The 27,112-nt window shown below is 43.9% G+C and overlaps 1 protein-coding gene across 1 annotated transcript in view; it reads left to right on the top strand.

Moving 5' to 3' along the window:
- LOC149467549 (ferric reductase 1-like) overlaps positions 1-27,112 on the top strand; it is a 70,292-nt gene that overhangs the window by 24,786 nt on the left and 18,394 nt on the right. Inside the window, exons 6-10 of the mRNA XM_089671510.1 lie at positions 3,298-3,489; positions 7,563-7,664; positions 7,751-7,898; positions 8,462-8,575; positions 10,643-10,755. Coding sequence (XP_089527636.1) covers positions 3,298-3,489; positions 7,563-7,664; positions 7,751-7,898; positions 8,462-8,575; positions 10,643-10,755 — 669 coding nt within the window. The remainder of the gene's footprint in view (positions 1-3,297; positions 3,490-7,562; positions 7,665-7,750; positions 7,899-8,461; positions 8,576-10,642; positions 10,756-27,112) is intronic.

Genomic DNA, 27,112 nt, shown 5'->3' with positions numbered 1-27,112 from the left:
TTCACTAAACTGTGTGATGCAATACCTCAACCACATCCTTTCCACAAATAAACCACAGCAGTTTAAAATGACCTTGAGCATATTGAAGGTAAAGCCTAGTAGCCATGTGCGGAATGTCTGGTGGCATCGGCCGGTTCAATAGAAACGGGTCGACATTTGGCTCGTGTGTACAGTGTCTGGTCTTTGATATATGAAAAAATGATCTTTAATAAAATAGATAGTGAGACAAGTGCAAATAATTAAGACAAGGGGAGATTTTTCCCTAAACGGTAATTTCTGTTTTCTTTTTGCTATCTTAGTTGGGGCCCTTCTTTGATGGTCCTTCAATCCTTTTATAGGTGTTTGTATTTGTGATACTTTAGAAAATAAACAGAAACACTGATATGTGAAGATAGTTTGAAACAAGCTCCAACAGAAGGAAAGAATAGGATGTCCTAGAACATGTGATATAGCGTTATCTGTTTGCTTCTGTAAATTGTGTAAAATGGGTTTGACAACCTTCTCTCACAAATCCTTGTTCGCTGGTCTTAATAACGGAGGGACCCCTTTCAACTTAATAGCTCAAACTCCAGGTAGACTGACTTGATGTGTGAGATATGATGAGGGACCACCAGGTCCGTACTGAGAGTTAGAGACTGCAAGTGATGATTGGTGAGTTGCCTTGACTCACTGACAAATCACTATAGTTGGCTGGAGTCCTTTCCTTAAATTACTGAGAGGCATATACAGAAATATATCATCTTACTCCCTTCAAGAAATGACCATTGACCACACTTCATTGTAATGGTAGCCATGAGTGAAGCTGACAACTCAATCTGGGATGGTTGCTGACTGTTAAAGATGGCTGCTGTACCTTTTTCTGAGGTAATGGCGGCCAGAAGTGAAACTGACAGCTTTGTTGATTGTTAAAGATCGCTGCCGTCCTCTCCCTAAGGTAATGGTGACTGCGGGTGAAATCTGACAAGTTCTTTGAAATATTGCTGACTGTTAAAGATGGCTATCGCCCACTCTCTGTGGTAAGGGTGCCTGAGGGTGAGACTGACTGCTTCTTCACTTAGATTCTGTCACTTGCCTGAGGCAGCTGATGCTCCTACTGTATATTTCCCCTCTTCCTTTGTTTGGCAATGTCTCCTATTTGCTAGTCCATGATAACCCATGAGGGGTGATATGAAGTGCCTATAGAGGCTGTGTTAATAGTCACACTAAGACTTCATGTCCCACAAATCACCTTACCAAGCCTGTTTTAGCCTTGTTTACTTACAGGGTACTTTATGCTAGTACCTGGCTATATATGCATAGTCAATTAAACATAAAGCCGACCTAATGGGGAACTAGTCTCACATTTTCCCATTAGGCTCTGCTCACCCCAGTACAAAATTCATGTAAGTGTGAGGAAAGCAATGGCCTGGGAGGAAAGAAGTACAGTATGGACATTCTGACCTAAGGGCACCAACAGATTCATATACCTGTCTCTCAGGGTGAATTCACACATAGTGCAATTACAGGTGGTTTACTACATTGAAGAAACCCTGTCACCACAAGGACACACGTAAAAATCAATTGTTTTCTAAGTGTCCCATTCACACTGCAATGCAGCCCGAAGCCTTAGCATGCAGTGTGCTGCATTTTATGGCAGTGCGCTGTACAGAATACCATTGCACTGTACATCAACGTATAAATGAATCGCAAGGCACTGTATAGCAGCACATGAATGAAGTGTGCTTTTGTAAACATCAAATAAAGTGTGTACAAAAACAACAACAACAAAAAGGGAGCTGTGTGATGCGCTGAATAACACACCACACTGCCCCATACCACTGTTGGGAATGGAGAGGTAAAGCACTCTAGCAATTGTCTGTTCTAGTGTGAATTTGTCCTCAAGCTTTCAATGCAGCTCCCCAACACACTTTATGGTTTTCCTCCACAATATTTAAATATTTGTGCTCTAAAATTAAAGCAATATATTTCTTTTTAAAATATTTTAGTACTTTTTTTAAAAAAAACTAAACTTTAACATTGCATAGTTTTCCCTGTTCACTAAAAGGTAAGATCAAAGTTGAACTTTAAGATCACAACCATACAGAACATGCTATGTTTTATAACGGAGTCAACAAAGCTTATGAAGGGAAGAACACCTTACCTATTTTGAAGCAACAGTGGCACAGGGAAAATACCCTTACTCTCAACAGCACTATATTTTCTATGTAGCTTATGCTACATACAGTTTATTCAGAGCTGACAGCATCAATTGGTAAACAACATATTTTATTTAGGTCATCTTGGCCCAAATATATTATTTAAAGTGAAAGTAAACATGTAGTTATGCTTTAAACCACTTCAAAACCACCTAACTGGAAAAATATGTCATGGTTTTGAAGTGGAATACCGGGGTTATGACTGCAGCTGGATGCCATAACCCCAGTATTCAAATTTTCAGCAGCTGCTGCTCTTTCTGATAAAAGTGATCTGAGTGGCTGATTAGCTGCTGGATCACTTTTAGAAGAGATTAGAGAGGTCAGCCTCCTGCCACTTTCCTGTGGTACTGGGACTTACCTGGCTCATCGGGAAGTCCAGGAACTGATCCGGCGGTTGTGGCAGCTGGTCATAGAGATAAACAGAGGAAAGATGGCCTCTGTTCAACTCTATGTCCTAGGAGACTAGGACGTCACTTCCATTTTACGACTGTTGTAAACAATGCCATTTTTTTTTAAAAAGCATTAGATCAATGTTTTTTTTTTCTTTTAATTTGACGCTTTCCATTTTAGAGGGCAACATTTTTACAGGTTTAGAGTTACAAAGAAGGTCTAGTGCTAGAATTATTGCTCTCACTATAACGATGCCTCATATGTGTGGTGCAAACACCATTTACATATGTGGGCATGGCCTAGGTATGCATTTGCAACTGCGCACGAGTACGGGTGGGGGGTGCCTTCAATTTTTTCTTTATGTTATTACTTACAATGGGGTTATTGAGGGAGGGGTGTATGTAAACTGAGTTAATATACTGTGTGTGTGTACAGTATGTATATATATATATATATATATATATATATATATAAAAATAGATAAATTATATATACTTTTTTTTTTTTCCAAATGTGAACAGATATTATATATGTAGCATTAGGATACAAATTCCATCATATGCCGAAGGAGAAACAGTTTATAGTTCACTGGGAAGGAAGGGCTAGTCAGCATCTTTTGTTATTAATACAAATTTGAGAAATGAATTGATATATGAAACTGTATTTTTGTCATAGTAAATGGTGTAACTCTCATCTTCCTCTTTTCCTAAAGTCACAGATATCCAACATTACCTGTGGTACTCAGAAGTATTGCCTGAGTGATCCAGTGAACTGCAGTCCAAATGACAGCAGTTGTCTTTTCATGTCCTCTTCTCCCTCCCGTGATGGGATTGGCTATGTGATTGAAATGAGCGGCCCAACTTTAGGATATGTGGCTACTGGATTTTCAAATGATACAAAGATGGTAATAATAACTCATAAATTTAAAAACATTTACTAGCTTATATTGCTACAAACATACAAAACCAGTGATCTTTCTTTTACTATTAAGAAACGTGTGGTGTCACAAGCAGGTGTGTAAAGAAAGAAAAAAACACAGTATTATACTTTTAAGACCTGACACTCCCCCCCCCCCCAAAAAAAAAAAAATATAAGCCCAACATTCACATTACTACAAAATAAGCATTGCATTACAATAATAACACTGAAAGAGTGCTCCAATGTGAGTAATGCCCCTCCATCCAATCTACCATAAAAATAGTGTCTTTATAATATCTATTGCTTCCATGCAGATTATTACTCCAAATTACTTCATTACTTGTTCACAGGAGTGATAATCTGATCTGCAGACATTGTATATTGGATGGAAGAGCACTAATTACATTGGAACACTACTTCACTGTTATTATCCTATTGCAATGTGTATTTTGCATTATTGTAAATGTTGTGATTATGTAAACATTTTTTTGAGTAGTGTCAGGTCTTAAAGGCATAGTGCTGCACTGGCCTCTTCATCTTGAGACTGTGGTCCAGTCAGGCCAATACTGGCCATAGGGCACGCATGCCCTGGGTGCAGCTGGTGTAATGTGAAGGGAAGGGCACCAGTAGCGTTGCTAGTGCTGGGCATCCAGCCGCTGCCCTACTTCAGTCGCTTGCACCCACATGATCCCTTACTGCCTTTCGTGCTAGTCAAACAGATCTGGGGAAGCTTCCCCTAGGCTCCTCCTTGACTCTGATGTGCCCTATGAGACATAGAGTAGGCATTGATAGAAAAAAGTGATAGTGACCAGAGAGGGAAATGGCAGTGGATAGAAGGGAAGGAGAATAATTCAGTGTGGATTTACACATGTACGGTGCAAACTGAAGCTCTGTTTTCACAGCTAATTGACAAAGTAGTTGTTCAGTGGTTTAGGTCAGGTTTACATCAGATCAGGTTTACATCAGGATGAGTAGAAAAAAACGGCCTGAAATTGTGTTCACAAACTCATGACATGTGCTATTCAGAACCAGACTGCACTGCTCAGAAATCAAACAGGACTCTTTTTCAATCCCCATTGAATCCGCACGTATGTGAAAAGGCACCATAGGAAGCAATGCTATTTCACGTAATGCAGACTGGATGCGGTTCAAACTGGATCCAGTTTGCATATATGTGAACCAGCTCTCAGAGAGGAGCATGGCAAGGATGTAGGTAAAGGAGAATGTTCAGGGTGCAGAGAATGCATTTACAGTTGCAAGAAAAAGTATGTGAACCCCTTGGGATTACGTGGAGTTTTGCATGAATTGGGCATAAAATGTGCTCTGAACGTCATCTAAGTCACAACAACAGAAGAACACAGTCTGCTGAACATAATACTACACAAACATTAGATGTTGCCATGGTTTAATTGCACATAACATGTAAACATTCACAGTGCAGGGAGGAAAAAGTATGTGAGGCCCTAGCTTAACGACTTCTCCCAGAGCTAATTGGAGCCAGGAGTGAGCCAACCTTGACTCCAATCAGTGTGATGATATTGGATGTGTTGCTGACAGCTGCCCTGCCCTTAAAAAACACACACCTGTTTTGGGTTTACTGGTTTCAAGAAGCACTGTCTGATGTGAACCATGCCTCGCAGAAAAGAGCTCTCAGAAGACCTACGATCAAGAATTTTGACTTGCATGAAGCTGGAAAGGGTTACAAAAGTATCTCTAAAAGCCTTGATGTTCATGTGTCCATGGTAAAACAGACTGTCTACAAATGGAGAAAGTTTAGCACTGTTGCTACTCTCCCTAGGCGTGGATGTCCTGTAAAATGACTGCAAGAGCACAGCGCAGAATGCTGCATGAGGTAAAGAAGAATCCCAGAGTGTCAGCTAAAGACCTACAGAAATCTCTGGCACATGCTAACATTTTTGTTGACACATCTGCAATAAGGAAAACATTAAACAAGAATGGAGTACATGGGAGGACACCACGGAGGAAGCCATTGCTGTCCAAAAAGAATATTGCAGCACGTTTGAAGTTTGCAAAAGAGCACCTGGATGTTCCACAGCACTACTGGCAAAATATACTGTGGACAGATAAAACCAAGATTGAGTTGTTTGGGAAGAACACACAACACTATGTGTGGAGAAAAAAAGGCACAGCACACCAACATCAAAACCTCATCCCCACTGTAAAACATAGCGGAGGGAGCATCATGGTTTGGGGCTGCTTTGCTGCCTCAGGGCCTGGACAGATTGTTGTCATTGATGGGAAAATTAATTCCAGAGTTTATCAAGACATTTTGCAGGAAAATGTACGACCATCTGTCCGCCAACTGAAGCTCTGCAGAGGATGGGTGATGCAACAGGACAATGACCCAAAGCATACAAGTAATTCAACAAAAGTCCTGACCTCAACCCCATTGAAATGCTGTGGCACGACCTTAAGAGAGCGATTCACACCAGACATCCCAAGAATATTGCTACACTGAAACAGTTTTGTAAAGAGGAGTGGTCCAAAATTACTCCAGATCATTTTGCAGGTCTGATCTGCAACTACAGGAAACGTTTGGTTGAGGTTATTGCTGCCAAAGGAGGGTCAACCAGTTCTTAAGTCCAAAGGTTCACATACTTTTTCCTCCCTGCACTGTGAATGTTTACATGTTATGTACAATTAAACCATGGCAACATCTAATGTTTGTGTAGTATTATGTTCAGCAGACTGTGTTCTTCTATTGTTGTGACTTAGATGACGTTCAGAGCACATTTTATGCCCAATTCATGCAAAACTCCACGTAATCCCAAGGGGTTCACATACTTTTTCTTGCAACTGTATAAAACAGAAAGATCTATCTAACCAGTAGCTGCCATTATTTGTAATTTTGATTTAAAAAAAGAATGGGCTGCTCAGTCTAACATGACCAGGCCTATATTTTGTCGTAGTTTGGACCTGGGTCCAATACTGGTACAGTGTGGTGTTCAGCTGCTTGGACAATTAGAGGTTTTTGATCATTAGTGCAGAGTATATCATATTTAAATACAAGCAAATGTGTGCTTATTGTCACTGATAATCCCTGAGGTCCCTTTTTACCTAGGAAACATCTGCAACAGCAGATCAGCAGAGGTGAAGTGCATGGTGCCTCCCCATATTAAACGCCACCACACCTGTGAGGGGGGAAGAGGGTGGAGGACTGTACATTACATGGGTGGGTGGCAGATCCCAAAGCATATAGTCCTATATGTGTATATATTATTTCCAAACCTAAGCCCAAGAACAAAAAAGTTATATATTGCAACTTGGCAATACTCATATTTGGTGGCTTTTGTTCATTAGTGATGGGCCGAACACCCCCCTGTTCGGTTCGCAGTCGAACAGTCGAACCTAACAAAAGTTTGACTGCGAACTTCGAACAGTGACAATTCACTAAGCAGTATCTTACTGTATCTGAATATGCGGTAAGATACTGCACAGCTACTAAAATACCACATGAGTTACGCTGTTAAGTCATGTGGTATTTTAGTAGTGAAAACATTCTTTAAGTTTTCAGCTGCCGGCATGGCCCATCAATTAAAATGAAAGAAAAAAAATGCGTGGGGTTGCCCTCTCCTCCATACCAAAGCACCTTGCCCCATGTTGATGGTGACAAGGGCCTCTTCCCCACAACCGTGGACGGTGGTTGTGGGGGTCTTCAGGCAGGGGCCTTATCAGAATCTAGAAACCCCTTTAACAAGGGGGCCCCCAGATCCTGCCCCCCCCCATGTGAATGTGTATGGGGTACATGGTACCGTCACTCATTCACAAAAAAAATTGTAGTGTAAAAAAATGACAGTAGAAAGTCTTTGAAAAGTCTTTTATTAAATACAAAAATTCAAAAAATGGCTCCCAAAGTAGATCCAATGTCAATCACTGCCTGCTGCCACCGCTGACCCAAAAAAAGAAAAAAAAAATGCTGCACTCTCGACACTGGCTCCCACCATCTGACAGCAGAGCCAGGATGTCAGTTCTTAAATATTGTAGTATTGCAGTATTGCAGCCATTTTAAAAATCGGATCATCTCTTTTTCACTTCCAGGGCAATGATGATGTTTACATCTGTACCAAAAATTCATCAGGAAACATTCTAGTACAGCATGGCTATACCACAGGACACGTGGCACCTCAAATCAGCAGCACAGTACGTGTTTCTTTGGAAAAGCAGCAAAAATGTTCAGTATCAAGTTCTAACCTTTTTTAATGTTACTTTTTTGTGCTTTGCTTCAGAATACAGCAGGATATATTGTCTCATCCTATATAAATGGCGTATTGAAATGTTCCTTTATTACTCAGAGTGCCATTTCTACTCAGCAGCGATCTAGTGCCATCACAAGCTTTTACATTTTGCTAGTCAGCGGCCCATCAACTGCTAGTGGTAAGTGTAAAACACATGATCTAAAGTTCAACCAATGCATAGTCAATTTAACTGGTGCATCTCCTCTGTGCTATTTTTTTATCACAATTTTTGGCTCAGTACATAGATTTAAATCCATCTGTTACTAGAGCAAGCTGAATTCAATCCATGTCCTAATGAAATATACTGGAATGAGATTAAAAATCAAGCAAATTTGGATGTGTTGATTCTTCTTAATACTTGCACATGGATTTATCCAATTTGCAGACAACTATTACAGTTTATGCGTAATAGTGGAGATCAGACATGTCTACATGCAAGTGGTTACTGATCAAGTCAGGAAATTGCCACATAATTTCTGTAGTTTTGGATCGAGTGGGCAAGACCTGTCATCTTTTTACTACTGTCTTTGAACTGTTCGGATATCTCCATTTATTTCCTGTTGATGCATATGAGGAAGTGAGGGAAAATCTTCCCTAATCAAAGCACAGACAGCATATAAAAATATTGTCCTGGAAATTGTATATCTCAAATGTATTAATATTTTGTAAGTAATGTTTTCATTTCTAATCCATTGTAAATAGGACAAATTGAGTTACACACAAAAACTGTGATATCCAACACTACAGTTGAAATGCTGTCAAATTCCAATGTGGCTGCCGCATCAAGTGGATCAAGATCTGTAGTTCTTGGTCATGGTGAGAGTTCAATCATCCCTTCATTAATGTTATTTTTTATATTAGTTCCTCTCATGGGGTAAGATAACACTGCTTCCTCTGGGGACTGTTTAAAGAGTATTAGATGTAAAGGGGAACTTCCAATCATCCTCCTGGTATCTGCAACTCACACAGTGTGAGTAGAATCATCCACTTAGTGGATCCTTTCTAAAACAGGTAATCACATATGGCAGCAGTAGTTGGAAAATGGGAGATTTTACATTATATGTGCCAATTTAGCATGATATTGTAAAAGGTTGCTCTTTCTGTTAGATAATTAGGAACCAGGGACGGACTGACCATTTGGAAACTCGGGCACTGCCCGAGGGCCCGGGGTCAGTAGGGGGCCCCATGAGATGCCCCTGGTACCTTTTTCATAGGCTTTTTTGAGTTTGGGCAAGGACACAGGGGCCCCATGATCCCCTATTGCCCGGGGGCCCAATGAGTTGTCAGTCCACCCTGTCACGACCCGCGGCCGCCGCCACCAACAGGCGACAATCGCACAGCCGCGACTAACAGTAATACGTCATGCCCCAGACCTTCTCACCAAACTCGTGACCGAAGGGCCGGCCGATCCAAAACCGCGGTGTGACGCGTGTAACAAGGCCCCACCCAGCTGCACCCTACACAGCGATTGCCCAGCTAATGGACTACAATCGGTGCCTGCAGCCTGAATGCACTTGTTACTGGGTCGGGTTAGTTACGCAACTAACCCTCTACTGCCACCACCACTTTTGTCGGAGACTGGGAAACTCCCGTTACCAAATATACACTATAATGATTGAAATGTGGATCTATATAGCACGGCCCGCGGACCTACTATACAGAGATATATAACAAACAGTAGCGTCTCTTCAAAGGCAGGGATTCGTGAATTGCAAGTAAGCGCTTAGAAACAGTTTAACACTTTCAGAAAGAAAGATTTATTTCTAACGGTCAAACAGATGCAAAATAGATAGTTACAAGATGTCACAAAAATATATATATATGTATAATAAGACACAGCAAACATAGAATAGCGAGGAAATACAGGGTAAGTTACTTGCCTTGCCTGGTTTTAGCAAATTTAAGATGCAGAGCAGAAAGGTTCTTTGATTTCCCCTTGTTACGATGTTGCTGGGAGATCCCTGTGTGTGAGTCAGAGTCTCTCTAACTCACTTAAAAGTCTTAAAGGTCCCTCTCAAAAGGGGAGGGGGGCTCTGACTTGGGAGTGGTCATTGGGAAACTCTACACTAAATTACTAGCTTCATATCCCATGATATGAACCATACAGTTGACCTCAGGACTGTGCACTTATTCTGGTCGGTTTGATAATGAGTGGGCTTACATAGTTTTGGGTGATAAAAATGACACCTCCGCAGACTGGATGGCTCCACTTCTCATGTCTTCCTGGTTGTTCCACACCATTTGCCAGGAGATAAAGTCTGCCTCACAGGAATGCAGGGGGGATGTGAGGATTCCAGGAAGACCTCAAATACACAGACAGAACACGAAAACGAGGGTTGAGGGGGAACTCTGCTCCAATTCTGATGAGCAAGTTTGCCACACGCCCCTGTTAGGAACATTAGATTAGGACCTCATCTCATATGTTGGTACAGAATGGCAAGTTAGTGGCTGCAGTGGTTTGTTCTGGGGTAAAAACTGTGATTATTGGTTGTGTATCAAGTCATTATTATACATGATAAAGGCAGGAAAAAGATCTAGGGTCTTCCCGTTTGTTGAAACATTGGTTTTGAGGAGGCAAATTGGTAGTGTGGTGAAGAACAGCCAAAAACAGCCATACATTCCTAGGGAAGAAAACCTCAGAGAAGTGCCTGTAAATCTACATTCCCTTGCAGTCTACAGTAGCAGTAACATATAGTGTTTTATTATTAGAAAAGACAGTGTTTTGCGCAGTATTTACATCACAAACTTATACACAAAATTACAGTAATTACGGTAATTCACAAAATATTGGCAGAAGTCTACTTTTCTAAAGAACATAAAGTCCATGAGTTATAAAAGGTGTTGTACATAATTGCATCTTATAGAATGTCTCATGTTTCTTAGGTGCACTAATGCTCATTGCCTGGATGACTACTGGCAGTATTGGAATGATCATGGCTCGCTACATGAAGAGTGCAGCTGGAAAGCCAATATTTGGGAAGGCCATATGGTTCCAGGTAAGACTACACGAGGCCCCTTATTACACTGTGTGTGTAGTATATATATATATATATATATATATATATATATATATATATACACAAACTATATTGTCAAGAGTATTAGGATGCCTGCCTTTACACGCACATGAACTGTAATGGCATCCCAGTCTTAGTCCATAGGGTTCAATATTGAGTTGGCCCACCCTTTGTAGCTACAACAGCGTCAACTCTCTTGGGAAGGTTGTCCACAAGTTTAGGAGTGTCTTTGGGAATGTTTGACCATTCTTCCAGAAGCACATTTGTGAGGTCAGGCACTGATGTCTGACAAGAAGGCCTGGCTCGCAGTCTTTGCTCTTATTCATCCCAAAGGTGTTCTGTCGGGTTGAGGTCAGGATTCTGTGCAGGCCAATCAAGTTCCTCCATCCAAAACCCACTCATCCATGTCTTTGTGGAACTTGCTTTGTGTACTGGTGCACAGTCATGTTGGAACAGGAAGGGGCCATCTCAAACTGTTCCCACAAAGTTGAGAGCATGAAATTGTCCAAAATGTCTTGATATGCTGACGCCTTAAGAGTTCCCTTCACTGGAACTAAGGGACCAAGCCCAACCCGTGAAAGACAACCCCACACCATAATCCCCCCTCCACCAAATGTTATACTTGGCACAATGCAGTCAGGCAAGTACTGTTCTCCTGGCAACCACCGAACTCAGACACATCCATCGGATTTCCAGACAGAGAAGCATGATTCACCACTCCAGAGAACACCTCTCCACTGCTCTAGAGTCCAGTGGTGACCTGCTTTACGTTGCACTTGCTGATGTAAGGCTTGAATGCAGCTGCTCTGCCATGCAAAGCCATTCCATGAAGCTCTCTACACACTGTTGTTGTGCTAATCTGAAGGCCATACAAAGTTTGGAGGTCTTCAGCTATTGCCTGTAGAAGACATTTATAGAGCTTATGGAGGGAGAATTCAAATGATCAGCCTGAATATCAAGCAGGGCCTAACCAATCCCTGAGGAAGTGTGTCCAGATGGTGGCTGTAAGGTGGTTAATTAGTCTGGGCCCTGGAGAGAGGGCCCTTTTCACTTCCATGTTGAGGGAATAGATCTGTGAGCTACGGGGGTTGGGGGGGGAGCTGTTAAACCCTGGAGCACCTTGGACTGGACGCTGGACTACTCTACAAGGGGCTGCACATATGAACTAATCCTGTTCCACGATTCTGTGTAGAGCCTCTTTTCTGTGCTGCACCTTGGTTCATGATCCAAAGCTGTGAATATATAGACTGATCCCCAGCTTTGAATATATAGACAGTCTAACTTTTACTACAAATTACTTCATGGTCCCCAGCTGTGAATCTACAGACTGTTCCAGTCTCCCATTATATGTGCTACAAACTACCTTGTGGTTCCCAATCATGAGGACATGGACTGTTCAGTCTACTTTTACCTGTGCTAAATTCTACCTCATAGTTTACAGTTGTGAGTAAATAGACTGAGTTGCTGTCGCTAAGAGAGAAGTTTCCTCTGTTGACTGGGCTTCTCTTCTCCTGTTACAAGCTCTACAAGGAAATACACTTCGAAAATACAGTACATCCCCTAGACTGTTCAATGAGCCTGTGTGAGTGGACTTTTGTTGTGTGCCTGGCTGCCTCTGCACTAATTTGGGAAATAACCTGTTGAACTATACTATAGCATCTATAGCTGCAAACACACAGCTTTGAAAGAGGAAAGAGAGGCGCTCTCCATTTATTTGTCCATTCAGTGCAAAGACAGATCTGTCTGTCCCTCCAGCCTCTAATGCATTTCGCTCAATGAAGAGCTTATCTGTAGAGTGAGGATTGCAAACTAGGAGGATACATTTATTTAATTTTAATATCAGACTCCAGCAGGAGTCCTCCAAAGGAGCTTCTAACAAACTCTCCACTTGTACCAATAATAAGGCTTACAACCAGGGCCAGATCTAGCCTATCTGATCTGGGGGTGCAGTAAACAAAAGTCTGGGGGCATAATGTCAACACTGTAGGTGAATGACCAACAGTCTGTCACTGTGTCACGACCTGGGAAACACCATTATGTATTAGCTTGTCATTAGATTACGGTGACTAAACAGAACCAGTGCCCCCTTTTATCCCATATCTCTATCAGACTCCCCCTTTAGATCAGGAGCCCTCATCAGAGTTCGCCTTTACATTAGGTTCCCATCAGAGTGCCCCCTTACATCAGGGTCCCCATCAGAGTGCATCTTTACATCAAGTGTTGCCCCCTTGCATCAATCGTCCCCATCAGAGTGTCCCCATACATGTGATTATTTATCTCCATGAGAGTCCCCCTTACATCAGCTGTCCCTATTAGAGTTCCCCCTTACATGGATTGTTCCCGACAAAGTGCCTCCTTATATCAACTGACTGCACCGGACTGGCTCATGGATCAGTGGATGCGATCTCAGAAATCTAGGTGGGAGGGGGGGCAAAACTAAAATTTGGGGGGGGCTCAGCCCACCCCAGCACCCCCCTAGATCCGGCCCTGCTTACAATGATTACAATTTATTAACATGAGGTATGATTTATGTTGGACAAATGTTGTATCTATCTGCCAAACCCTCACATTGCAGTCAAATTGTAATCTTTGTTAGCCTGATTGTTGGTTCTGTCTATATTAGAAGTTTGTAAGTAGTACCTTTAGAGGACTCCTACTGGGTGCAGGTGTTTGATATTAAAATAAATAATCATATCCTCTCACTTGGCAATCTCCACTCTGCGAAAAAACAATAGGTTCAGCTTTGGGCATATTACATGTTACACCTGTAATTAGGACGTAACGTGTTCCAGCAGCACCCCCACCTTTCCTGTGACAATGGGTGGGGATCCTTTCCCTCACAGCTGCAGTCACATTTTTCTTTATCTTACAGAGATTTGTGAATTAATAAACTACAAGTTCTAGATGAACCATGAGGGAGCTGGTGAATGCCCTAGTAGTTCAGTGACACTTCATACAGCTTTCAAACTGAAAGCCTGTATGGAGGTATGAGCAAGAAAACTGCAGGGAGCCTGCAAAAATATGTGCAGTTATTATATTTCTCTGAAGGATGAGTTTAGCATTTAAGCCCGTCATTCAGTAAAATGCTTTATTGGTTGGAGGGGCCGCTGGATCTGTTTGTGCACTGAATCGATTAATACTGTTTTTGTTATGGCTTTTATAATGGCTCTCTTCTTTGTTTCCAAGTAGAAATAGTGCAGTATCTTTTATCAGCTCTATTGTGTTAGAATACTTTTTCCTTAGGTATCATGTGATCAGAACACCCCAGGTAATATTCTTCATTGTTTTACTTTCAATATATGTTTAATAAAACGGTACTTTAAAAGACCTTCTTATTACTTGGCTACATACAGTATAGTATGTGTTGTCAAGAGAGAAATTGCTCTCTGGAGAACAGAAGTGTCTACTGCTTGCACATCATTTCTTATAGAATACATCTCAGAAGGTGCGCTTAGCATCTAAGGTGTTACAGCACTGAAATGAGTGTCAGTGAGTATCATCACCTGCATTCTCCAGAGACAGCTAGTAGCTTGGCAGCAATAAGCACAATGGCTCTTAGATAGCCATGGGCGATTTCAGAATAGCATACTGTCATTCATATCTCTCACAGATAAGACAGAGCAATGCACTAAGTTTTTGTTGCATATCTGTCCATTATTATTGTAGCTGAAAATTTTATTTTTTTCTGTTTTCCCTAACTGTGTTATATCTACTGTCTGCATAATCCAATGCAAGATGATATAGATATATAAAATAGTTCTGCAGTTTGTGATTTTAATAAAGCTGTATGCTAATAGAGCTCCATTCAAGCAAAGTAATGATGGCAGCATTCTTTTAGGAAAAGCCAAATGAAGAGGAAGGTATTGCTTATTAACCACTGTAAAGCATACCTGTCTTTACATACAGCAAATGCTTTCTTACTGGTCAGTTTAGGAAACACGGTGGTGTCAGCTGTTACATAATTTTATCTGAACTGTACATATCAGTTAAATGAAGCGTATTTAAAAATAAAACCTACTTTGTATTTGAATAGATTAGGATTCCTAACTTTTTTTTTGGTGTCTGTGTCCTGTTAGTGGTACTATGGGATAGATACTTCTTTAAGGCTTCATGTACACTGCAGCTGATAAACTCAGGTTTAGGAGCTTTTCTGTGTTTTTTTTCAGCAGCCCCTGAACTCTCCCTAATGTTTTCCTATGTGTCCGTGTACACTATGTCATTTACAGGCAGTTGAGTTTACAGTCGTTTTTTTGAATGCACCAAACTTGCGTGCAGGAGTAGATTTTATCAGCGTTTCAAATGCCAAATGCTTGTAAATGCGGCTAACTGAGTTTATAAGCGCTAGTGTTTGGAAAAATTTTTTTAACACTTCCATTTCCAGATGCGGTCCAGAACCTTTTTTTATCATGAAAATTGTATGTAAAGTGTTTTCCTGGTACACAAATGGACCTGGTACACCATACTTTGAGGTTTTGCATGAAAGACAATATGTTAGACACTGCTGCAATAATTTCTGCACAGAAATGAGCTGGAACACATCCAAACACCACAAAAAAGAAAAAAAAAGACAGATAATCTCAACAAATACTGCTCTCTCTGCTTCTGCTTCTGCTTCTGCTCTCTCTATTTCTCTCAAATAGAGAGACATAGTTATTTTTTTACTGTTTTGCAGTGCATTCTGGGCATTTTGGAAGGTCTCCTGAGGTTATCTTTAAAAAACGCTTCTAAATGCAAACGCTCATAAATACGCATAAACACGGTATGCAAACATGGCTAAACAGACGTTTTTTAACCTACGTTTTCCAGCAGTCAGTTTCCATCGTTCAGAAGTGTCCTGTGTACATGGAGCCTAAAGCTCATCTCTGGGAAAATATATATCAAATACCTGCACTTGTGATAAGCAGATTGCGGGTGCAATGCAGGACTTCTGCAAACTGTCAATGTAAGCTGTCTGCTCATACCTCATACGTGCAGGCGGGTACACAATAACAGTAAGAAACAATAAACTACCAGAGCGTTCAACAGCATCCTGGTAGTACATTAAGAACTACAAGCCGACAGCCGCAAAGGCTGCCTGTATTTGTAGTTCTCTCACTCACAAAACTCTGTGAATGAATGACATGGGGGTGTGAGTGGAGCCCCTCATGGTCATGCTGTTTTGAAATAGTGACAGCAGGTACAGGGAGAATATCTATGACCTGCTGTCACAGGGAGTGCAAGGATCAGGGAGCTGCTGCAGGAGTGGGAACATGTTACATGTTCCACCCTAAAAATGGGTGGAACATGTAACATGTTCCCAAAGGCAAATTTATTCTTTAATGCCACCTCCTAGTGACCCTTTTATTTGGCCTTTCTGCCAGGCAGACAGCAGGGTTTCTATATCATGTGACCACTGTGATCAAGAGCTGTCGATGAGAGCTCAGTAAGTGTGTTGTGAGCATGCTTTCAGCTCACAACCTCAAGCAACCATGACCACATATATGTGGGAGCTGGGCATTAAAGGCAACTTTACTTGGCCCTGCAATTATGCATTAGGCAGTTGGCAAGAAGTTAAAATATAAAATACAGATGTGTAAAGGGAATTTGTGATGGTTTGGGTTATACATTCTTTATTATGGGCAACTCTATCTAATGTTTGGAACAAATCAATTTGATCCAGATTGCCAAAAAACACAAACTATAATTATCCAGCATAAAGAAAGTGTTCTTACTGTGCTCCCATGCTGAGTGCGTTCTTATAGGTGCCAATTCATAATACAGAGTCTGTCCACAATGTGTACTTTAAATGTTTAATTTTCCTATGCAGGGTACAGAGTTTGCAGGTCTGCCTTATTTAGAAGGTTTAGTATTTAAATAAATAATGACATCAGCAGGAGTATTTTAAACTGCTGGATCACTTAGACATAAAAAACAGAGGAAATGTCTATCACTGAGGTTAGCCATTTACTATGTAAAGGGAATGTGTAGTGCATTTGATTTTTTTTCATTTATTATGGCCAGGACTAAAAACCAACAGTACAAATTAAATTTAGTCAGGTAAATATAAAGTTTTGAATGAGAATATTTTATATTTTATGAAACTCAAAGCTCAATTTCAAATGTTCTTAATTATTTTAAAATAGCCTTTAAAGAGCTCAAAAGCTACAGCTAACATTTTATGCACACACATGTGCAGTAACTCATCCTCTTCCTCCTTCTTTTATTCAGATGGCCTCATACAAGATTTTAGAGACCGAGTTTTTGAAAGTAAAAAATTATTCTCTTCTTTGGAAAACCCATTGTACACCAGGAATAAATGTAATAAGTCTTGCAAAATGTAGACATATGGATAAATCTGATTGATTTGCCATAGAACTGGAAGTCTTCCAAATAGCAATTTGCTAGCCATGTAGCAGACCTGGAAGTCCATAATCTCTATGGGTTTTACCCATCGTTTCCATGTGGGTTCTATGATCCAAAATGTTCAGTCTCCTTATATAAAGCCCTAGGATTCCTCATCTCAAAGATCATGTTTTTATAGATGCAGCTGGCAAACCAAAAGGTCACAAGGTGGCAACATATAAAAGATATAATACAAAGACAGTGACAGGCTGTGTTAGTGTCAGTATTAGAGATGAGCGAATCGAACATGACGAAGTGGAATTCGTTCCGAAGATTTGGAAAAATTCTATTCGCGACGAATCCGAAGATTAGCAAACTTCGGATGCACGAATCGAATTTTCCCAAAAATGGCGGCGACATGTGTGGCGACAGAGAAAATGGACAGAGAAGATGGGGCGGGGATCTCTGGGAAGGCGCGCAGACAAGGAGCGCTGACCCATAATGCATTCATGACATGTGATCGCATTAGCCAATCAGCAGCCAGCCAGCACTGTGTAATGGTGGAGCTATAAATCGCGGCCATCTTAGAATTCTCCATTAGCCTCCGGTCATTCAAGAGAGACAGACCTGTGTGTATTAAGGGACAGAGTTAGGGCCACAGAGACTTTAGGGCCACAGAATCGTTACTCAGGGACACAGAATCGTTACTCAGGGACACAGAATCGTAACTCAGGGACACAGAATCGTTACTCAGGGACACAGAATCGTTACTTAGGGCCACAGCTATCAAAGAATCGAAAATTTAAAGTGACATACACCCTTTTTTTTTTTGGTGGCTGTCGTGCACAGTTGGTGCTGCAGTTTGCCGATTGTGCAAAATAAACTGACTTTCTGCTTCACAACCACTATTGTACGTTCAAAGAGTTAAATCCATTTACACGCCGGCTGGCGGTAATATTTTTTGGGTGATTAGTGCATTCCAGTGACACAAACGTACAGTTTCCAGCCAACGGCAAGCTGCAATTGACCGATTGTGTACAATAAACTGACTTTCTGCTTCACAACCACTATTGTACGTTCAAAGAGTTACATCCATTTACACGCCGGGTGGCGGTAATATTTTTTGGGGGATTAGTGCATTCCAGTGACATAAACGTACAGTTTCCAGCCAACGGCAAACTGCAATTGACCGATTGTGCTAAATAAACTGACTTTCTGCTTCACAACCACTATTGTATGTTCAAAGAGTTAAATCCATTTACACGCCGGCTGGCGGTAATATTTTTTGGGTGATTAGTGCATTCCAGTGACAGAAACGTACAGTTTCCAGCCAACGGCAAGCTGCAATTGACCGATTGTGCTAAATAAACTGACTTTCTGCTTCACAACCACTATTGTACATTCAAAGAGTTAGATCCATTTACACGCCGGGTGGCGGTAATATTTTTTGGGTGATTAGTGCATTCCAGTGACATAAACGTACAGTTTCCAGCCAACGGCAAGCTGCAATTGACCGATTGTGCTAAATAAACTGACTTTCTGCTTCACAACCACTATTGTACGTTCAAAGAGTTAAATCCATTTACACGCCGGCTGGCGGTAATATTTTTTGGGTGATTAGTGCATTCCAGTGACATAAACGTACAGTTTCCAGCCAACGGCAAGCTGCAATTGACCGATTGTGCTAAATAAACTGACTTTCTGCTTCACAACCACTATTGTACGTTCAAAGAGTTAAATCCATTTACACGCCGGCTGGCGGTAATATTTTTTGGGTGATTAGTGCATTCCAGTGACATAAACGTACAGTTTCCAGCCAACGGCAAGCTGCAATTGACCGATTGTTCTAAATAAACTGACTTTCTGCTTCACAACCACTATTGTACGTTCAAAGAGTTAAATCCATTTACACGCCGGGTGGCGGTAATATTTTTTGGGTGATTAGTGCATTCCAGTGACATAAACGTACAGTTTCCAGCCAACGGCAAGCTGCAATTGACCGATTGTGCTAAATAAACTGACTTTCTGCTTCACAACCACTATTGTACGTTCAAAGAGTTAGATCCATTTACACACCGGGTGGCGGTAATATTTTTTGGGTGATTAGTGCATTCCAGTGACATAAACGTACAGTTTCCAGCCAACGGCAAGCTGCAATTGACCGATTGTGCTAAATAAAATGACTTTCTGCTTCACAACCACTATTGTACGTTCAAAGAGTTAAATCCATATACATGCCGGGTGGCGGTAATATTTTTTGGGTGATTAGTGCATTCCAGTGACATAAACGTACAGTTTCCAGCCAACGGCAAGCTGCAATTGACCGATTGTGCTAAATAAACTGACTTTCTGCTTCACAACCACTATTGTACGTTCAAAGAGTTAGATCCATTTACACGCCGGGTGGCGGTAATATTTTTTGGGTGATTAGTGCATTCCAGTGACATAAACGTACAGTTTCCAGCCAACGGCAAGCTGCAATTGACCGATTGTGCTAAATAAACTGACTTTCTGCTTCACAACCACTATTGTACGTTCAAAGAGTTAAATCCATTTACACGCCGGCTGGCGGTAATATTTTTTGGGTGATTAGTGCATTCCAGTGACATAAACGTACAGTTTACAGCCAACGGCAAGCTGCAATTGACCAATTGTGCTAAATAAACTGACTTTCTGCTTCACAACCACTATTGTACGTTCAAAGAGTTAAATCCATTTACACGCCGGCTGGCGGTAATATTTTTTGGGTGATTAGTGCATTCCAGTGACAGAAACGTACAGTTTCCAGCCAACGGCAAGCTGCAATTGACCGATTGTGTACAATAAACTGACTTTCTGCTTCACAACCACTATTGTACGTTCAAAGAGTTAAATCCATTTACACGCCGGCTGGCGGTAATATTTTTTGGGTGATTAGTGCATTCCAGTGACATAAACGTACAGTTTCCAGCCAACGGCAAGCTGCAATTGACCGATTGTGTACAATAAACTGACTTTCTGCTTCACAACCACTATTGTACGTTCAAAGAGTTAAATCCATTTACACGCCGGGTGGCGGTAATATTTTTTGGGTGATTAGTGCATTCCAGTGACCTAAACGTACAGTTTCCAGCCAACGGCAAGCTGCAATTGACCGATTGTGCTAAATAAACGGACTTTCTGCTTCACAACCACTATTGTACGTTCAAAGAGTTAAATCCATATACACGCCGGGTGGCGGTAATATTTTTTGGGTGATTAGTGCATTCCAGTGACATAAACGTACAGTTTACAGCCAACGGCAAGCTGCAATTGACCGACTGTGCTAAATAAACTGACTTTCTGCTTCACAACCACTATTGTACGTTCAAAGAGTTAAATCCGGTTTTATTTTTGGGGTGCTTATTGAATTAAAGAGTATGTCAGACAACACGCAGAGGAGTGGCAGAGGAGGCAATGTTTCAGGAGCGAGCAGACGTGGCAGCAGAGGAAGGGGTCGAGGCAGCACTAGTCGCAGCCAGAGGCCAGTGCTCCCGGTGTCATCCAGCGGTCGTGTCTCCACCGACAACCCTGCCGTCATCGATTGGTTGACTCGGTCGTCTTCCGCTTCCCAGGTCACCTCTGACACCTACAGCCAACGGTCGGTGGGTACGTCAGACACAACTGTTAGTTGGCATGGCCCGGGAGCAAGCCCACTGAAATCACGTGTCCTCGACCTGCCCCTGTCCTTTGGTGTTCCCTCACCAAGCGAAGTATCGCATGCTGTGGGCTCAGCCCCACTGTACAGTGAGGAAGAGCTAACAGAGGGCGGTCAGGAACGGGGGGAGACATCCGCCTCTTCAGCAGCCAGGCGAAGAAGTACTGGCGAGGAGAGTGGCTCGGTAGCCGGTCTAGAGACAGGTCTGTCTCCTGACCCACACGCAGCCGAGGGGGCTAGTAGTGACGCGGAGACCCTAATTGATGATGATGAGGCTGATCGCACTTGGCAGCCTCGTCGTCATCAGGCTATTGCTTCCGCATCATCAGGAGAAGAGGGTGCCAGCTTGCCAGCGAGCAAGATAGTCGGTGGGTTGCCCAGGAGGCAGCAGGGTCGCAGCAGTGTCAGTGGAGCCAAACGGCCATGGAGTAGAGCACCAGCTCCACTGCAGCCTACCACCACGGCCAGTAGTGGTGCCGGTGTGCACGGAGGAAGTAGCAGTCAGCCAGTGAGGAGTAGCGGGGGCAAAGTTTCCTACTCGGCGGTGTGGCAATTTTTCATCAAGCCACCCGAGGAAGTAAACGTAGCCGTATGTCGACTATGTGGCCAGAAAGTCAAGCGTGGCCAGGGGCCAATGTTGGGACTACAGCGTTGCGTCAGCATATGCAGCGTCGCCATTCGGTGGCCTGGGAAAACCGTGATAAAGATACGGCGGTTCTGCCTGCCCCAGCCCCCGCTCCATCACCCGCTCCGTTACTTGCTCCGTCCCCCGACGTCAATCGCCCTCTATCAGCCAGTCAAGGCTCCAACACCTCTGCTGAGGGGAGTTGTCGCTCGTTGGCATCTTCCGCTCGTTCAGATGCTCCTTCTCCTGCTACTCCTCTTCACGGATTCCGTCAGCAGTCTTTCTTGGAATCCGTTTCCAAGAGACAACAGTTTGTGAGCACGCACCCGACGGTGCAAAAGCTGAACGTCCTCCTGTCCAAGTTGCTGGTGCTGCAGTCCCTCCCTTTCCAAGTGGTGGACTCAGCACCTTTCCGAGAAATGATGGCTTGTGCCGAGCCGCGGTGGAGAGTGCCAAGCCGGCATTTCTTCGCCAAAAAGGCAGTGCCAGCCCTGCATTCACATGTAGAAGAGATGGTGGGCCAGTCTTTGAGCAGGTCGGTCTCTGCCAAAGTGCACGGCAGCGCCGACGTGTGGATCTGTAACTACGGTCAGGGACAGTACATGTCATTTACGGCCCACTGGGTGAACGTGGTGCCGGCACAGCCGCACCAGCAACTTGGACAGGTCACGCCGCTTTTGCCTCCATGTTTGCACGTCCTTGGTCCAGCAAAGATGTCCGCCTCTACCACCTCTTCTTCCGCCGTGTCCTCAGCCGCCACCCCCGTGCCAAGTCCCATTACCCGACCGGCATATCACATCTGCAGGGCGCAACGGTGTCACGCTGTGCTGCACCTGGTATGCCTTGGCGAACGTAGTCACACAGGGGAGGAACTTCTGAGTGTAATGAACAGAGAAATCGACAGATGGCTGTCTCCGCGTAAACTGAAAATCGGAACCATGTTGACCGACAACGGAAAGAACATGGTGTCTGCTCTGCGTCAAGGAAGGTTGTGCCATGCGCCATGCATGGCTCACGTGTTCAATCTGGTTGTCAAGCGGTTCCTAAAATCCACCATCCCACTGCAAGACATCCTTAAAATGTCACGTAAACTTTGCATGCATTTCAGCCATTCCTACACCGCAAAGCACACCCTCCTTGAGCTGCAGCGGCAGAACGGAATTCCACAGCATCGCCTGATCTACGACGTTGCAACAAGGTGGAATCCAACCCTACATATGTTAGACCGCCTTTACGAACAGCGAAAGGCCATCACCGATTTTCTGATGTTACAAGCGGATAAAGGTACTCCCCTGTGTAACTTAGATGTCAGCCATTGGCAGCTCATGCGTGACACCTGCCGCTTGCTCAGGCCCTTTGAGGAGGCCACGCTATTCGTGAGTCGGCAGGACTATGGGATGAACGACGTCATTCCTCTGTTGCACGTCCTGGAACAAATGCTGTTAACAATGGCTGGTCAGGGTGCGGTAGACGTGGCGCACAGATCTCAACACCACATGACCCCTGTGGGGGCAGGACAGGAAGAAGAGGAGGAGGTAGAGGAGGACATTGGTGCTCAGGAATTATTGAGTGAAATGGGTGGTTTTTCCACTCAGCGGACAGGAGTGGAGGAGCAGGAGCATCTGGTAGAGGAGGAGGAGGAGACAGAGGACCCAGACGCACCGTGGCAGTATGCTGTGGAGATGGAGGCAGGGAGTCCCTCGCATTCCTTGGCACAAATGGCCCATAGCATGCTCGGTTGCTTGCGTAGCGACAGCCGAATAATAACCATCAGACAGAGGGATGACTTTTGGCTGTCCACCTTGTTGGACCCTCGCTACCGTTCAAAAATGGTGGCCTTTTTCACACCTGCTGAGAGGGAGGCCAAAATAAAGTACTATAAAAACCACCTATGTAGTCAGTTGGTCTCTGCCTTTCTGCGCCAACGTCCATCCTCAGACACTGTGGGCCCTGTGCGTTCGCGTTCCGCTGCCATGGCAGCAGGGGAGGGGTGGGGTGGTAGGAGCAGTGGCAGCTCCACCAGCAGCGGCTGCCTCAGTCTGCAGTCGATGATGAGTAGCTTTCTTCACCAGCGCAGTGAGGAAACTACTAACCAGCCGCAGCAGCAGCAGCATCAGGTGGACCTGGAGCAGGACCTCAAACAACAGGCTTGGGCCTACTTGGACAGCACCCTGCCAACCGAGGTAGACAATCCCCTTGACTACTGGGCAACGAAACTTGACCTTTGGCCCCAACTAGCTGAATTTGCCCTTGAAAGGCTGTCATGCCCGGCCAGTAGCATGGCATCGGAGCGCGTGTTTAGTGCGGCAGGAGGTATTGTAACTCCGCGGAGGACACGACTGTCCACCCAAAGTGTGGAGAGACTCACGTTTGTGAAAATGAATCAGGCGTGGATTAGTCTGGATTTCAAACCACCAGTTCCTGACACAACTGACTAAATCCGCCATGAATCATGCCCCAAACATGTTATTAGGGACAAATGGAAGACCTCCACCTGATCCGTACATTTGTATATATATTTTATTGAGAGGCTGCTGGTCGGCCGACTCATGTTTTGCACATTTTTAATGACTTATACTCTGCAGGTCGGGCCCCTCATGAATTGGGGTTTTTAAATTATTTATACTTCGCTGGACGACCGTCACATGAATTGAACCTTTTTAATGACTTATACTCTGCTGGTCGGGCCCCTCATGAATTGGTGTTTTTAAATTTTTTATACGTCGCTGGACGACTGTCACATGAATTTAAACTTTTTAATTATTTATAGTCGACCAGTTCCAGACCGATGGAATAGCAATTTTTTAAAATATTTATTTGACACGTGTTGTCCATCTCATCAATGAGGTGGACTGTTTATTTATTGGCCACGGTTTGGCCCCCTCCTGTTTCTTACATTGTTAACTTGTTGTATCGGTCACGGTTTGGCCACATGTTTGGTTGTCTTGTTAAGATTTTCTGTAATGTACACAGTTACGCTTGACTTGTCGACTTTCCACAATCTACTAAGGTATAGCATCGCATCAAAGTTTTTTTTTTGGTCTAAACCATATCTTATAATGTCAATTTGTAGGATACGCCGCTGTAAGGCGACCTACTTTTTTGTCACTGTGTAGACATCTATTTATAGGCCGATGTTTGGCCAGAAAGATATATTTAGTATTAACCTAGCCGTTCAAGCAGCTCACTGAACACCTCGGGAATTGCTTTGTATATCTGTCACCTTAGAGGCCGCTGTCTGGCGACATAATTTTTTGTCACTGTGTAGACATCTATTTATAGGCCGATGTTTGGCCACAAAAATATATTTAGTAATAACCTAGCCGTTCAGGCCGCTCCCTGAACACCTCGGGAATTGCTTTGTATATCTGTCGCCTTAGAGGCCGCTGTCTGAACAGCTCATGAATTGCTTTCTATATGTGTCGCCTTTGAGGCCGCTGGCTGGACAGCTGATGAATTGATTTGTATATATGTACTTATTGTCCGCTGTCCGGACAGCTCATGAATTACTTTTTGTATATAGCCTTCCAAACCACTCTCAGAATAAGTCATGATATTCATGCTGTGTATAGCCTTATAGGCCAATGGTCAATCAAGTCATGATTGTTATATTGTGTATAGCCTTAAAGGCCGCTGTCTTTACAACTTTATAATTCCATGCAGTATATAGCCCTATCGGCCACTTTCTGGCATCCAGTTTCTGTAGCCCCCATCACCACACTGTGCCACGGGCCCCTGTACCGCCTTCTCATACTGCTGCCAGATCCATCCTTTGCCATGTGCGTCTTTGTCGTCTGCTCACGCTGCTGGGTTCCAGTTTTAAACCTAGGCCTGTGTATGGCTTCCGAATACTGCTGCCTCCACCGCCACCCTGCGCCATGTGCCTCTGTCGTCTGCTCATGCTGCTGACAGCTTCCGCTTTTTAACCTAGGCCTGTGTATGGCTTCCGAATACTGCTGCCTCCACCGCCACCCTGCGCCATGTGCCTCTGTCGTCTGCTCACGCTGCTGACGGCTTCCGCTTTTTAAACTAGTCCTGTGTATGTCTTCCGAATACTGCTGCCTCCACCGCCACCCTGCGCCATGTGCCACTTTCGGGTCTCCTCACACTGCTGCCAGGTCCATACTGATTCATGGCCCCCTGTACCGGCTCCTCATGAACGTGGTTCAGCGGGTTTGCATCACTTAACGGCAAATCGTTGACAAATGCTGGGACGTTCAGTGTTGTGCGCATTAAGCCAGACACCAAAGGGCAGCACAGACCTGTTATTACTCGCTCAAGCATGGCTGAACAAAACCAGTCTCTACCACAAATTGGACCCAGACCTGCCCAGGGTCTCGTAACTAGATTGCACGGAGGAGTAGAGTCCGTTATCGGAATTAAATAGACAAAGCGCCACACCAAAAAGAGTGGCCATTTCCAACACTTATTCCAGAAAGAGGAACAACCCGTTTCATATACGGCCCGTAGACGTTTCACGTCTGCCACATTCAGTCGATTTAAGATGCAAGCTCTACTTCCTGTGGTCTCTGACCGTCGATATACCTTTAAGTGTCAGCTTTGAAGCTATATTCCCTCCGGAGCACTGACACTGGTGCCCTTCCGTCAACATGCCTTTAAGTTTCAGTTTTCAACCATATTCCCCACAGAAGCCAAACTCTTGGGTATCCCAGAAGCTGCTCAGCGGGTCAGGGCAATAAAGCTCCCGGTTCGCAGGTTGTTCCGTCTTATGGATGGAAGTACGACGGTATATGATCTTCTTCGCACCCACGGCATCACCTCATAGAATCTCTGCATTGCATCTGCAATCACAACGCTGACTTCCCGGATCGCCACTCAGCCATTGGACTCTTGATAGTCGTCTCCCCACACTGCTGCTGGGGGGACTTTTTAACCTAGGCCTGTGTATGGCCTTCAATTGAAGCTGCTTCCGCTCCGCCACTCTGCCATTGGACTCTTGATAGTCGTCTCCCCACGCTGCTGCTGGGGGGACTTTTTAACCTAGGCCTGTGTATGGCCTTCAATTGAAGCTGCTTCTGCTCCGCCACTCTGCCATTGGACTCTTGATAGTCGTCTCCCCACGCTGCTGCTGGGGGGACTTTTTAACATAGGCCTCTGTATGGCCTTCAATTTTAGCTGCTTACGCTCCGCCACTCTGCCATGGGCCCCTGTACCGCCTCCTCATGCTGCTGTCAGGCCCGTAATCTGCCATGGGCCCCCGTACCGACTCCTCATGCTGCTGCCAGGCCCGTAATCTGTCATGGGCCCCTGTACCACCCCCTCAAGCTGCTGCCAGGTCCAGAGTGTGTCATGGGTCCCTGTACGGCCTCCCATTGCTGCTGTCTCCATCGCCACACTCTGCCATGTGCCACTTTCAGGTCTCCTCACACTGCTGGTGGGTTCCATTTTGTCATAGGGTGCTGTATGGCCTCCCATTGCTGCTGCCTCCACCGCCACACTGTGGCTCCACACTCTGGTTTTGGCCCCGTGACTGCCCAAATGAGTGAAGTGTGCGGTGATTCTAAGATCGACGGCACTCATCTGCATGTCATACTGACTGACAGTATTATTTCTCTTCCCCAGCAGACTCCAAGGGCATTTAAATTAAAGGTACAGTGTTCTGCACTAATATAAAGGCTCTCTGAAGCCTAGAAACACCCTTTTTATAAGTTAAATTCGCAGCGAATATATTCGGCTCGAAGCGAATTTATTCG

The sequence above is a fragment of the Staurois parvus genome, unplaced genomic scaffold, assembly GCF_062004578.1.
Source record: "Staurois parvus isolate SC_StPar_1 unplaced genomic scaffold, SC_StPar_1.0 ptg000106l, whole genome shotgun sequence".
NCBI lineage: Eukaryota > Metazoa > Chordata > Amphibia > Anura > Ranidae > Staurois > Staurois parvus.
Note: the sequence above shows the minus strand (reverse complement) of the source record. Positions and strands in the feature narration are given on the sequence as shown.